Source organism: Periplaneta americana, chromosome 2 (genome assembly GCF_040183065.1).
Source record: "Periplaneta americana isolate PAMFEO1 chromosome 2, P.americana_PAMFEO1_priV1, whole genome shotgun sequence".
In the NCBI taxonomy this organism is placed as follows: domain Eukaryota; kingdom Metazoa; phylum Arthropoda; class Insecta; order Blattodea; family Blattidae; genus Periplaneta; species Periplaneta americana.
The window spans coordinates 10,892,423-10,905,463 of NC_091118.1; the positions used below are offsets into that span (position 1 = coordinate 10,892,423).

Below are 13,041 nucleotides of genomic sequence, written 5' to 3' on the forward strand. Positions count from 1 at the left end.
TTCGGACATCACTTCCCTGAAGATGGCTGCAGAGATAGCAGTCGAAAGCTTGGAGCATTCCAAAATCTTAACTCGGTTGATATCCCGCGAAAACATATTAGCGAACCAACGCCGAGAAAGCCTCAAATCATACATGCTATTTATTGTAATTTAAATATGTATTGAATTCTTCCCTTAGCATGAGATCACCCTCTTTCTGGGGAGTCCTAGGATCTTTATATATAAATTATAATAAAATTGTTTACGGTTAAAATTTACGTTTACAGTTTTTTCACTTTACAATATGACATAAAAACAGTGTCATCGTGTTCACAAAAGCTAGCCATTTATTAATTCAATTTAAGTTTGTAAAAAGAAGCAGAATAAAGATATGTCATGTCATAAAACTCCGAGATTCAATCATTAGTAATAGTCTATATCCTGTGATCACTCCCAGGGTGTGGGACTTATAGGATAGGCCTACATTGTCGCATATCAATCATTTTAAATAGACGGTTTCTCTCTTGCGAAATGTTTAATGTGATCTTGATCTTGCAGTGCCTGTCTAGGATCGTAAACATGACGATTAAGAAAATTACGAAAGATCTAACAGAAAGTGGTTCAAATTCATATTGTGAAAATCGGACTTGTTTTTATTTGATTCCTTTACTGTATATAAACTAGACTACATTCTCTTGTTATCAAACAAGCTAAGCGGCTGACGAAGAACGGAGCAGAAGCGGTGACTTAGGTAGGTAGCCTATTAAGCAATGTTATTATAAATTAGTCAAAGCCAAATTCCCAATTGCTGTACAAATTTCAACACAAATCTTCGAGTTGGTGGAAATTACAGCGAATTACATTGAAGAATGCAAAATTATCAGGAATTAAGTACCTACATGAAGTATAATAATTTTAGTACTAGTCTGTCTGTGTACAGCGATTTCTACTAAACTATTGCACGGATTTTGTTAATATTCAGTATCTACGAGTCAATTTATCAGGGAATGATGTACAGGAAATATAATAATCTTAGTATTAGTCTGTCTGTGTACAGCGATTTCTACTAAACTATTGGACGGATTTTGTTCATATTCAGTATCTACGAGTCAATTTATCAGGGAATGATGTACAGGAAATATAATAATCTTAGTATTAGTCTGTCTGTGTACAGCGATTTCTACTAAACTATTGGACGGATTTTGTTCATATTCAGTATCTACGAGTCAATTTATCAGGGAATGATGTACATGAAATATAATAATTTTAGTACTAGTCTGTCCTTGCACAGCGATTTCTAGTAAACTATTGGACGGATTTTGTTCATATTCAGTATCTACGAGTCAATTTATCAGGGAATGATGTGCATGAAGTATAATAATTTTAGTACTAGTCTGTCTGTGTACAGCGATTTCTACTAAACTATTGGACGGATTTTGTTCATATTCAGTATCTACGAGTCAATTTATCAGGGAATGATGTGCATGAAGTATAATAATTTTAGTGCTAGTGTGTCCTTGCACAGCGATTTCTACTAAACTATTGGACGGATTTTGTTCATATTCAGTATCTACGAGTCAATTTATCAGGGAATGATGTGCATGAAGTATAATAATTTTAGTGCTAGTGTGTCCTTGCACAGCGATTTCTACTAAACTATTGGACGGATTTTGTTCATATTCAGTATCTACGAGTCAATTTATCAGGGAATGATGTGCATGAAGTATAATAATTTTAGTGCTAGTGTGTCCTTGCACAGCGATTTCTACTAAACTACTGGACGGATTTTGTTCATATTCAGGATCTACGAGTCAATTTATCAGGGAATGATATACTTGAAATATAATAATCTTAGTATTAGTCTGTCTGTGTACAGCGATTTCTGCTAAACTATTGGACGGATTTTGTTCATATTCAGTATCTACGAGTCAATTTATCAGGGAATGATGTACATGAAATATAATAATTTTAGTACTAGTCTGTCTGTGTACAGCGATTTCTACTAAACTATTGGACGGATTTTGTTCATATTCAGTATCTACGAGTCAATTTATCAGGGAATGATGTACATGAAATATAATAATCTTAGTACTAGGCTGTCTGTGTACAGCGATTTCTACTAAACTATTGGACGGATTTTGTTCATATTCAGTATCTACGAGTCAATTTATCAGGGAATGATGTACATGAAATATAATAATTTTAGTACTAGTCTGTCTGTGTACAGCGATTTCTACTAAACTATTGGACGGATTTTGTTCATATTCAGTATCTACGAGTCAATTTATCAGGGAATGATGTACATGAAATATAATAATTTTAGTATTAGTCTGTCTGTGTACAGCGATTTCTACTAAACTATTGGACGGATTTTGTTCATATTCAGTATCTACGAGTCAATTTATCAGGGAATGATGTACATGAAATATAATAATTTTAGTACTAGTCTGTCTGTGTACAGCGATTTCTACTAAACTATTGGACGGATTTTGTTCATATTCAGTATCTACGAGTCAATTTATCAGGGAATGATGTACATGAAATATAATAATTTTAGTACTAGTCTGTCTGTGTACAGCGATTTCTACTAAACTATTGGACGGATTTTGTTCATATTCAGTATCTACGAGTCAATTTATCAGGGAATGATGTACATGAAATATAATAATTTTAGTACTAGTCTGTCTGTGTACAGCGATTTCTACTAAACTATTGGACGGATTTTGTTCATATTCAGTATCTACGAGTCAATTTATCAGGGAATGATGTATATGAAATATAATAATTTTAGTACTAGTCTGTCTGTGCACAGCGATTTCTAGTAAACTATTGGACGGATTTTGTTCATATTCAGGATCTACGAGTCAATTTATCAGGGAATGATATACTTGAAATATAATAATCTTAGTATTAGTCTGTCTGTGTACAGCGATTTCTGCTAAACTATTGGACGGATTTTGTTCATATTCAGTATCTATGAGTCAATTTATCAGGGACTGATGAACATGAAATATAATAATTTTAGTATTAATCTGTCTGTGTACAGCGATTTCTGCTAAACTATTGGACGGATTTTGTTCATATTCAGTATCTACGAGTCAATTTATCAGGGAATGATGTACATGAAGTATAATAATTTTAGTACTAGTCTGTCCTTGCACAGCGATTTCTAGTAAACTATTGGACGGATTTTGTTCATATTCAGTATCTACGAGTCAATTTATCAGGGAATGATGTACATGAAATATAATAATTTTAGTACTAGTGTGTCCTTGCACAGCGATTTCTACTAAACTACTGGACGGATTTTGTTCATATTCAGGATCTACGAGTCAATTTATCAGGGAATGATATACTTGAAATATAATAATCTTAGTATTAGTCTGTCTGTGTACAGCGATTTCTGCTAAACTATTGGACGGATTTTGTTCATATTCAGTATCTACGAGTCAATTTATCAGGGAATGATGTACATGAAATATAATAATTTTAGTATTAATCTGTCTGTGTACAGCGATTTCTGCTAAACTATTGGACGGATTTTGTTCATATTCAGTATCTACGAGTCAATTTATCAGGGAATGATGTACATGAAATATAATCATTTTAGTACTAGTCTGTCTGTGTACAGCGATTTCTACTAAACTATTGGACGGATTTTGTTCATATTCAGTATCTATGAGTCAATTTATCAGGGAATGATGTACATGAAATATAATAATTTTAGTACTAGTCTCTCTATGTACAGCGATTTCTGCTAAACTATTGGATGGATTTTGTTCATATTCAGTATCTACGAGTCAACTTATCAGGGACTGATGTACGTTAAATATAAAAATTTTAGTACTAGTCTGTCTATGTACAGCGATTTCTAGTAAATAATTGAACGAATTTTGTTCATATTCAGTATTTACGAGTCAGTCTATTGGGGAATAATAAAGATGAAATGTAATAATTTCCTTTAAAATTAACAGATTTTATTTTAAATCAAAACACACAATTTCACGTTATTGTCAATTGTTGACAGAAAGGTACAGCTGTCAAAAGAAAAAGTGGCCGCTCTCCTGTATCAAAGTTCCCTTCGGGTATCTTCGCTACATTTCGGAGACAGGCGATGTTACATGTTGTTGGACCACGTTGCCTGATATCCAGAGTTATAATGGAAGTATACTGTGTGTTATTCGATAGCATAATGGTAGCGTTCAGGCCTTTTATTCATGAGGTCCTGCGTTCGACTACAACCTCGTGCTTTTTATGTCCTTTTCTGTTCTGTTTTTGAGAGAGACAAACTAGACATAATGGCTTCTTTCTCTTTTATGATTATTTTAGTAATTAACATCAGTTTCATTAATATATTATGCCATGACTTTATCATTATCATTATGATATTGTGGCTGCAAATGGAAAGAAAAAATATTTTATTCTCAATAAAATATCTTTCGTGGCATAAACAAAACAAATTTACTGGCGTCGGCCTTAAAACATTCAAACAATTAATCGTTCAAAAAACAAAACAAAAGGCCACAATTCAATATTTAGTCTATCTTCCTCTTATCTCGATCATCTTGCAGTCGAGTGGGCATGGAATTGACTAGTCTTTGCAAATAGCGACTGTTCTTAGACACGATATTCCAGGCATTCTGAACATACACAGATAAATGTTCTGTCCATGGGCAGGTCTTACATTGCAAACCCAGCAATCTCCAATCTTTCCTATTTTCTGCCTTCCTCTTAGTCTCCGCATTAGATCCACATATCCTAATGTCGTCTATTATTCTTTTCAACCAGAGACCCAACCAATTCCTTTTTGTCTTTCTAATCAGTTTCAGCATCATTCTTTCTTCACTCACTTTTTCAAACACAATTTTATTTCTTATTCCGCCTGTCCACTTTACACGCACCGTTCTTCTCCACATCCACATTTCAAATGCTTCAATTCGTTTCTCTTCATTTCGTCGTAATGTCCATGTTCTTTCCCCATACAATGCCACACTCCACACAAAGCACTTCACTAGTCTCTTCCTTAGTTCTTTTTCCAGAGGTCCGCAGAAGATCCTTCTTCTTCTATTATAAGCTTCCTTTGTTCATGTTTGCAGTTTTCTTGGGAAGGATAGGCCTAAATGCGGTAACATCCCGTTGCTTTCCGCACACCACTATCTCTTTCGCATCTTATTAAATTCCAGGGGGCCCAAGCGTGGAGATGAGGAGAGTGGATTTGACTAATTGGGCCCTCCGGACTTCACCGAAAGTCACGGCAAGGGTTAAATATTAATTCTATCAGGATGTTTGACCCGGTCAGAGACCGGGAAATCTCAATTAGCCTTTGCCCCCCGCATCCTGGACTAGCTTCTACGAATCATCAGAAGATCTTAGAGTGTGATTGGGCCAATTTTTCCAAAAATGTTTCCACACTTTTGCTCTCGTAGCTCAGCGGACGAACGTCGGAATTTAGATGTCAACGTCTCAGGTTCAATTCCTCGTTACTCCCTTTCATTTTATTGTGGTTCAAGATAGTATAATGTAATAATACAAAAAGAAAAACTAATACCAGTATTATGCAACTGGATTTTTCCAAACCTAATATTAAATTTATGTTATTTATATCGCTAAAGAACGATTACAATATAAATAACTTGAATATTATTTATACAGTATCACTAAAGAACGATAACAGTATATAAATGATAAATATCGGTTTGTTTAATTAATATATTGCGAAAGAACAATAACAATATAAATAACTTGAATATTGTTTCATAATGCTAATGAAGGAAAACAGAATATAAATGATAACTTGAATATTATTTAAATCGCTAAAGAACGATAACAATATAAAAAACGTGAATATTATTCATATCGGAATTTCGCAGATTTATTACAGATGTATTTAAGAAATTGTAGAAGAATAGTAATTAGTAACAGTGTCCTATTTATTCTTCTTGGAGCCAAATTTGTAACTTTTAAAGGTGTGGTTACTATGTTGAAGTGTATGTGTTGCAACGGATGCTTGATTTGTTATGTATGTGAGTCAGTTATGGGATGCTTGATGTCGTCGCAATGTCGTAATTATAGTTTGATTGTGTTTGTGTGACTATTGTGTATTAATTTATTATGTATGGTACGGAAAGCTGCATATTTGTGTTATAGAAGTGTTACGTATGTGTGTTGTTAATGTTTTTGTATGTTACAAATTGATACCTGATATTTGTTTTGCAATCGCAATGCCTAATTTACGGATTGTTTATGTTTTGTTTACATCGCGTAAGCTAATTTAATTTTCTTTTCCATTTCTCTTTATGCTTATCTTTTTCGTTTATAAAACTATAGCCCTAACATAGATGTGTAAAATAGGGCTAACCCCCATTGGAAATACAATAATAATTATTATTCATATCGTTATAATACGATAACAGAATACAAATGATGACCTGAATTTTATTCATATCTCTAAAGAACGATAACAAAATATAAATAACGTGATATCCATAAAGAACGATAACTGGATATAAATGATAATTTGAATATCATTTACATCGCTAAAGAAAGATTAAAAAAATAAAATGAAAACTTTAAGAAGAGCCGAACCCACGACCTTTGAATCATTAAACAAGCACTCTACCGCTGGTCTACGAGGCGTAGACAGGGGACACTTTCATAGTTCCGGAACTGCTTGTACAAGCACATGCATCGTGTAACATCGCCGCGACCCGAAGTGGACTTTGAAAATATTCGCTGTTCACGAGTGCGGCCACTTTTTTTTTTTTTGACAGCTGTACATCATATCTAGTTTGTATTAATTGTCGCTGAATAAAGAGGTCACCACGGAAAATTTTACGCTTTTTATATCTCACGAGACCAGCCTCATGGTCTAGTGGTCAGAGCTTCTGGCTATAGTCCCGGGTTCGATTCCCGGTTAGAGCACAGGAATTTTTCCTTAAAGGGATTATTCCTGTGTTCGTCCATGGTCTGGAATTTAGGTTAAGTTTAGATTTAAGACCTCTCCTGGCACCACATTATCATAATCATCGTATCACATCATCGGGGTAATGTAACTCCGCCTTCCAGGCGCCCCAACCTCAGAAGTGGGTTACAACTAAGCCACAGCCAGGAGAGAAGACCAGAAATGTCGAAAAGACAACCTGGTGGCATTGGATAAAAAAAATATCTCACGGTTTCCACTAGCAACTTCAACTTTGCATTCATTAAACTGCATTTCCTAGCAGTTATTGTTCTGTACATAGGATCTGAAGTTCATGGTTCGAAGCCGGCTAATGGAGATGAAAATTAAAAGTATAAAATCCTTAGCATAAATATTGTTGAAGAACAAATAAAGCCATTGGTCGCATGTCATAGATTTACTACACGTGAAACAACTCTATCCCTGTGTGCAGTTGCAAGTCTTTGCATCCAAGGTTGCTGGGTTCATACTGACCAATTTTTTAGATTTGAGGCAATAAAGCACTTAGAAAAGCTTGATTTGAAAAGAAGTCAAGTTGTGGCTTTCGTATGGTAGTTTTGCGGGTAGTGAAATAACCCTGCCCCGGAGAGAGGGCTCGAGGTAAGATTTACCGACTATTTCTCAACCACGTCGAAATTCAGGTACAGAACATTAGGCGCACGTCTCTGGTCTAAGTGCGTATGAACTTGTTTAACTGCCTATCGGAAATCATAACACTCATATTTATACAAATTTTGACAGTGCATTTCAAACTGGAATTGTGTTTTTTCTTCCTAGTCCACCGCTATAACATAACTGTGAATGTTTTATTGTGTTGCAGCTCAGTACAGATAGCCTCAAAATATTTCCTGCAACAAATCAGAACTGTGAGCTGCACAAGATGTTACTCGTTGCTCTCTACACCTTCCTGGTTGGAATCGGCATCTTATGGGCGCTGTTCATCGCCAAAACCCATCGGATGAAGAAGATGACAGTCAATATCCCAGGACCCAAAATGCTTCCCATTGTTGGCAACGGTTTAGAAGTTGGCAGCACTTCACAAGGTTGTCAACTGCAACTCATTATTTAATAATCATTTTAAATTAAATCAGATTTGTTTTTATGGAAAGTACAGAGTAGAGGGGTGTCAAAGCGCCTGTAATACATTCTCATGCTACAAGCACTACAAATCCAACAAGGTTCACTTTTCAGCAAGCTAAAGTGCAATCATCGCTCTTAAGGAAATGTTGTGCAGGTTCTTGAGAGCACGCAGTGCAGGCGCTTTGAATCCGTGGCCTAGTACAACCAGTTTCAACAACCATGAACATGAATTAAAAATATAAAAAGTTTAATAAAATATACACTAATAATAAATATATAACCAATATTTTTGTGGTAATTTTCGCTTTTCCAAAAATAATTGGTGAGAACAAAAATAGCATTTTTGAAATTTTTGTTTGTGTGTCTGTCTGTCTATCTATCTGCCTGTCTGTCTGGATGTTTGTTACCTTTTCAAGCGATAATGTCTGAACCGATGTCAATGAAAATTTGAATATAAATTAAGTTAGTTATAACTTAGATTTCAGGATAATGGGATTTAAAATACTTTATTTAAAATGGGGGTTATAAGGGGGCCTGAATTAAATAAATCGCTTATTATTGATTCTTATAAAAATATTACATAACAAAAGTTTCTTTCGAAACTGTTTTCGATAAGTTTTATTCTACGTAAAATATTGATAGGATTGCGACATATTATGTGAGTTCTGAAATAACAGTGCGTTTTATCACTGCCGCCTCACTGTAATAGACTATAATGAAATGAAAACAAATGACTGCGTCTGTTTAAGGCGGCCTTGCATAACAAACGGAAGATACTCATTTAACACTATTTTATACGGATATAGGGTAAACATTGGTAATTTCGTGGCAGTGGTTATTTCGTGATACTTTTTCTTTGCTCTTTCGTGAACTAACGAATGGTGATACGAGATCCAAATTTCCTCCAAGGGATTGCATATGTTGTCCGGTTTCCAGAAACATACAGCTACGCTTTGTGTGACTATTGTAGCTGCTTCAGTGAGCATTTATGTTTGGAGAGAGCAAGTTAGCGTCGACTTCTCAGGCGTACAAATTTTGTGGATGTTTGTAATTACATTACAGGCTTATTACTAAAGGTAAGCATATGATATATAGTGCAATGATTTATTATATCTTAATGAAATTTTAGGGAATGTTTTTGGAATTTTAGATACAGCTGTAGTCACCATATAGGCTTAGCTTTACTGATAGAAATCTTAGCTGTTTGAGGCGAAATTTTGTTGAGCATTAAGCGTTACATTTTATACTATTTTAAAAATTGTATTCCAATACGAATTTTAGAAATTTGAAGATAAGATGTGATAACAAAAAAGAAAAGGGAGACGCAATAGGTTCAGTGTAGCTTCTGTTTCATTTGTTATCATGCTAAGTGTCAATGATAAGTGCTAGATAACTTACTTGAAAGAATTGTGACAGAAGATGAAACATGGCTCCACCATTTTGGACCGGAGACAGAGGCAGATAATGGAGTGGCATCATGCAAATTCACCAAAGAAATAGAAATTCAAAAGTGCACCTTCGGGAGGAAAAGTTATGGCTACTGTGTTCTTCGATTTAGAAGGACTCTTGCTTGTGGACATCATGCCACACGGAACCACCATTAATTCTGACACGTATGTGGCAACTCTCAAGAAACTTCAAGCTCGACTGAGTCGTGTTCGACGACATCGGGAGAAGCAGGATGTTCTGCTATTTCACGACAACGCACAGACATATGTCAGTCATAAGATTACAGACCAGATCAGAAAATTCGGATAGACAACACTGAAACACCCGCCTTACAGTTCTGGACTGGCACTGTGCGATTGCCATCTCTTTGGTAAACTGAAGGATCCCTTCGCGGAACGAGGTTAGAAGATGACTCCCTTTTGCACGCTGCTAAAGAGTGGCTCATACGTGTTGGTCCAGACTTTTACCGTGCTGGTCTACAGGCCCTCGTTCCTAGGTTACGTAGGGCAGTTGAAAGGGATGGGGCTTATGTGGAAAAGTGACATTTTGTTCCTTAAGGATGCATTTACATTCTGTGAAAATAGCAACGCTGTAGGATAAAAATATAATTTTTAAACAAACGTTATGCATTACTTTTGGAGTTACCCTAGTAATATAGGCTATAGTAAAGTCCGTAATAAAAGTGTTCACCCTTTCAGGGCAAAGAAAATCCCTTTTCAATTTCAATTTTTACTTTGATTTCATTCTTATTATGTGTTGATATGTATTTCTATGTTTTCTTGCTATGAATATTAGACGGAATTACTATGTTTGAAGTCTTGTAACAATAAATGAGAATTTCATTTGACTTTACAGAATTTTTCCACAATTATTCTACCTCTCACGAAATTATCAATGCAATATCACGAAATTACCAAGGTTATCAAGAAATAACCAACCTTTCAGCTTAAGTTGTAAAAGTGGTTTTTGGCACATATTCAAGAACGTATCCAATATTTTATGTCTCCAGATTTGTACAGCAAGTTATTGTCTTTTAGATGAAAAAATCGGAATAAGGATATATTTACACATTTGCATTTTAAATTAGTTTTCATGAAATTATCACGAAATTACCAATGTTTACCCTATATTTATACGCATTCATTAAGAATGCTTGGTCTAATTAGATCTATAACTTATTCTTTTTCTACTCCTATGTGTGTATTGTAAATTTATTTCGACTCAACAATGATAATTCCTTTCTACAATTCACATTAAACGCTCTCGGCAACAATGGAATTGGCTCTCCACACACGTAACACAGTATTCGTTAGTGCACTCCCCAGACGACGACAATGACAATTCACTAGGACTATTACGAACAACAATGAACTGTTAATCTTAACTAATATTTACAAAGCACTATTTACAGATCAGAACTGTCAGTTCTCAGTTCACAGTTCTTCTAGCTGAGTCACTCGAGTTCACAGTATCTCGAACCACAGACCTTCAGAGACAGTCCCTCTAACTGCGGTCCACTGCACTCGAACTCCGGCCTTCGGATGCTGACACAGTTGCGGACGCACACTCAAGTCGAACTCCGGTACACAAGACTGACTGGCTTGCTCTGTTCACTGGCTTACTCACTGAACTAATCATGAATCACACGCTGTCTGAGTTCCCTCGCGCTTACTTCTTTTATAACCACAGCGAAGTGGCCTGGAAAGTTCGAGTTATTTCGACGCGTGAGTCCATTCTCGAATCATCTCGCACGCTGCTGCTCTTCGGACGGACTTCGGGAGGGTCCGTCCCTCCTTCACTCCGCAAGTAGCAGCTGCGCGCGCACTCTCCCCTCGTCGCGTTGACGTAATACACCCCCTCTGCCCTTCAGCATGCAGATGCTCCCCGTACCAGCGTTTCGTCGGACGCGTGTTCAAACCCCATTGCAGCTGTCACAGTATTAATTTTATACTATACATTGGTTAGATCCAAGCTTGAATATGCATCTGTTGTATGGAACTCCATTACTTCCACTGACTCGGCTAAGCTAAACAATATTCAAAGAAAATTTATTTCCTTATGTTCTTATAGATTTTTTACCAAATTCTGATGATTATAAAATATGAGATTAACTGCAAATATTTTAATTGCTGTAGTTTATTTGCCAGAATTCAAGATCTTGATTGTTTATTTTTTTATAAAGTCATTAAGGGTGAGATTGGTTGTGAATCATTCTTAAGCAATATGAGTCTTCGTATTCCTGCTAAGGGTTTAAGATTTCATATTTTTTTTTTTATAATAGGAATTCTAAATCTCTCTCTCTCTCTGGTCTGCAGATGCATAAAATATGCTCCTGGTTGAGTGTTAGAGAAGGTCGTATGGCCTTAACTCTGCCAGGTTAAATAAATCATTATTATTATTATTAATTTGCATGGGTTGAACTTGGATCTATTTAATGTGTAGTACATACTTTTTGAGTTTTATATCAATAATTGATAATTAATAACAATTATTGTTATTAATTTATGCCTTTTGTTTAGATATGTATTATAATATTCTCGTAATCTTGTATATCAGGAGTCGTCAGCACAGAGCACGCTGGGGCTAGCCTCTCTTACCCGTAGAAAACGCAGTGCACTATAGTGCTCTCGTAGCTGCTAGCGGGTATGCTCTCTATCTCTCCCTGTTGCACAACGGTGCACACGGGACGGCACCGCGTACCCATTGCACATTTCAGCGAGTGCTCACGGCCACTGTTGTACAGGGACATCATTTTATTTTTACTAACATTTTTAATATTAACCTGTCTATATCTTTAGAGTACCGGAAACACCGCTTGCTCCCCCCTCCAAGACTGGAGTTCGATCATACTGGCGTAAAACACAAATCACTCTACTAGGTATAGGAAGGAAGAAAAGTAGTTCATCCATTTACGTAAACTAGGAAATATCGCGATTTTTAGTTTGATAATTTTCATTAGGTTTTTCTTTAATCAAAGTACAGTACAGTATTAACAGTGAGTGTTTTTACTCACGAAGTGAGTTATCCATGCGAACGTATTCGTTATGCAGTGTATATTATACTGTCTACAGCACATTAGCGTACAATATAGAGAAAGAAGTTAAATTGAAAAATAATCATTATATGAATATTTAAACACAATTTTGAAAATGGTGGCCGTTCATTTCGATACAGGCTTCAGTTCTTTTGTGCATATTATCGCACTATAGACTATTGCATCTAATTCCAATTGCCAGTTTCGTCCTCCGTACTAGTAACTCATGTTGAAATAATTCTGTACCTACTCTACGTACTATAAATTCAATCTTCACTTCTGCCCGACCCGAAAATATAAAATTACTCAGACATGCTATCTACTGTCCGTCCAAGTGGTTATGCCGCAGGATTGTAGAAAGGGAGGAAATCACGTGACAGTTAATTACTTAACGAGGCCCTTTTATTTAAGTTAAATTAAACAGCTGTATAATATTACGTAACTTCCAATTCCTAAGAGAAATTAATGTTTTCAGAAAAGAGCTAAGACAGCCCAGCTATTACAGAGGGGCGAGCAGAAGCAGGTGGGGGAAATCGGGATG

At 35.7% G+C, this 13,041-nt stretch overlaps 1 protein-coding gene across 1 annotated transcript in view; it reads left to right on the plus strand.

Annotated features, from left to right (window-relative positions):
* The first annotated feature begins 682 nt into the window (after window positions 1-682).
* Window positions 683-13,041, plus strand: part of LOC138695237 (cytochrome P450 4C1-like) — a 51,221-nt gene continuing 38,862 nt past the window's right edge. The window contains exons 1-2 of the mRNA XM_069819690.1: window positions 683-730; window positions 7,758-7,980. Coding sequence (XP_069675791.1) covers window positions 7,818-7,980 — 163 coding nt within the window. The 5' untranslated portion in view covers window positions 683-730; window positions 7,758-7,817. The remainder of the gene's footprint in view (window positions 731-7,757; window positions 7,981-13,041) is intronic.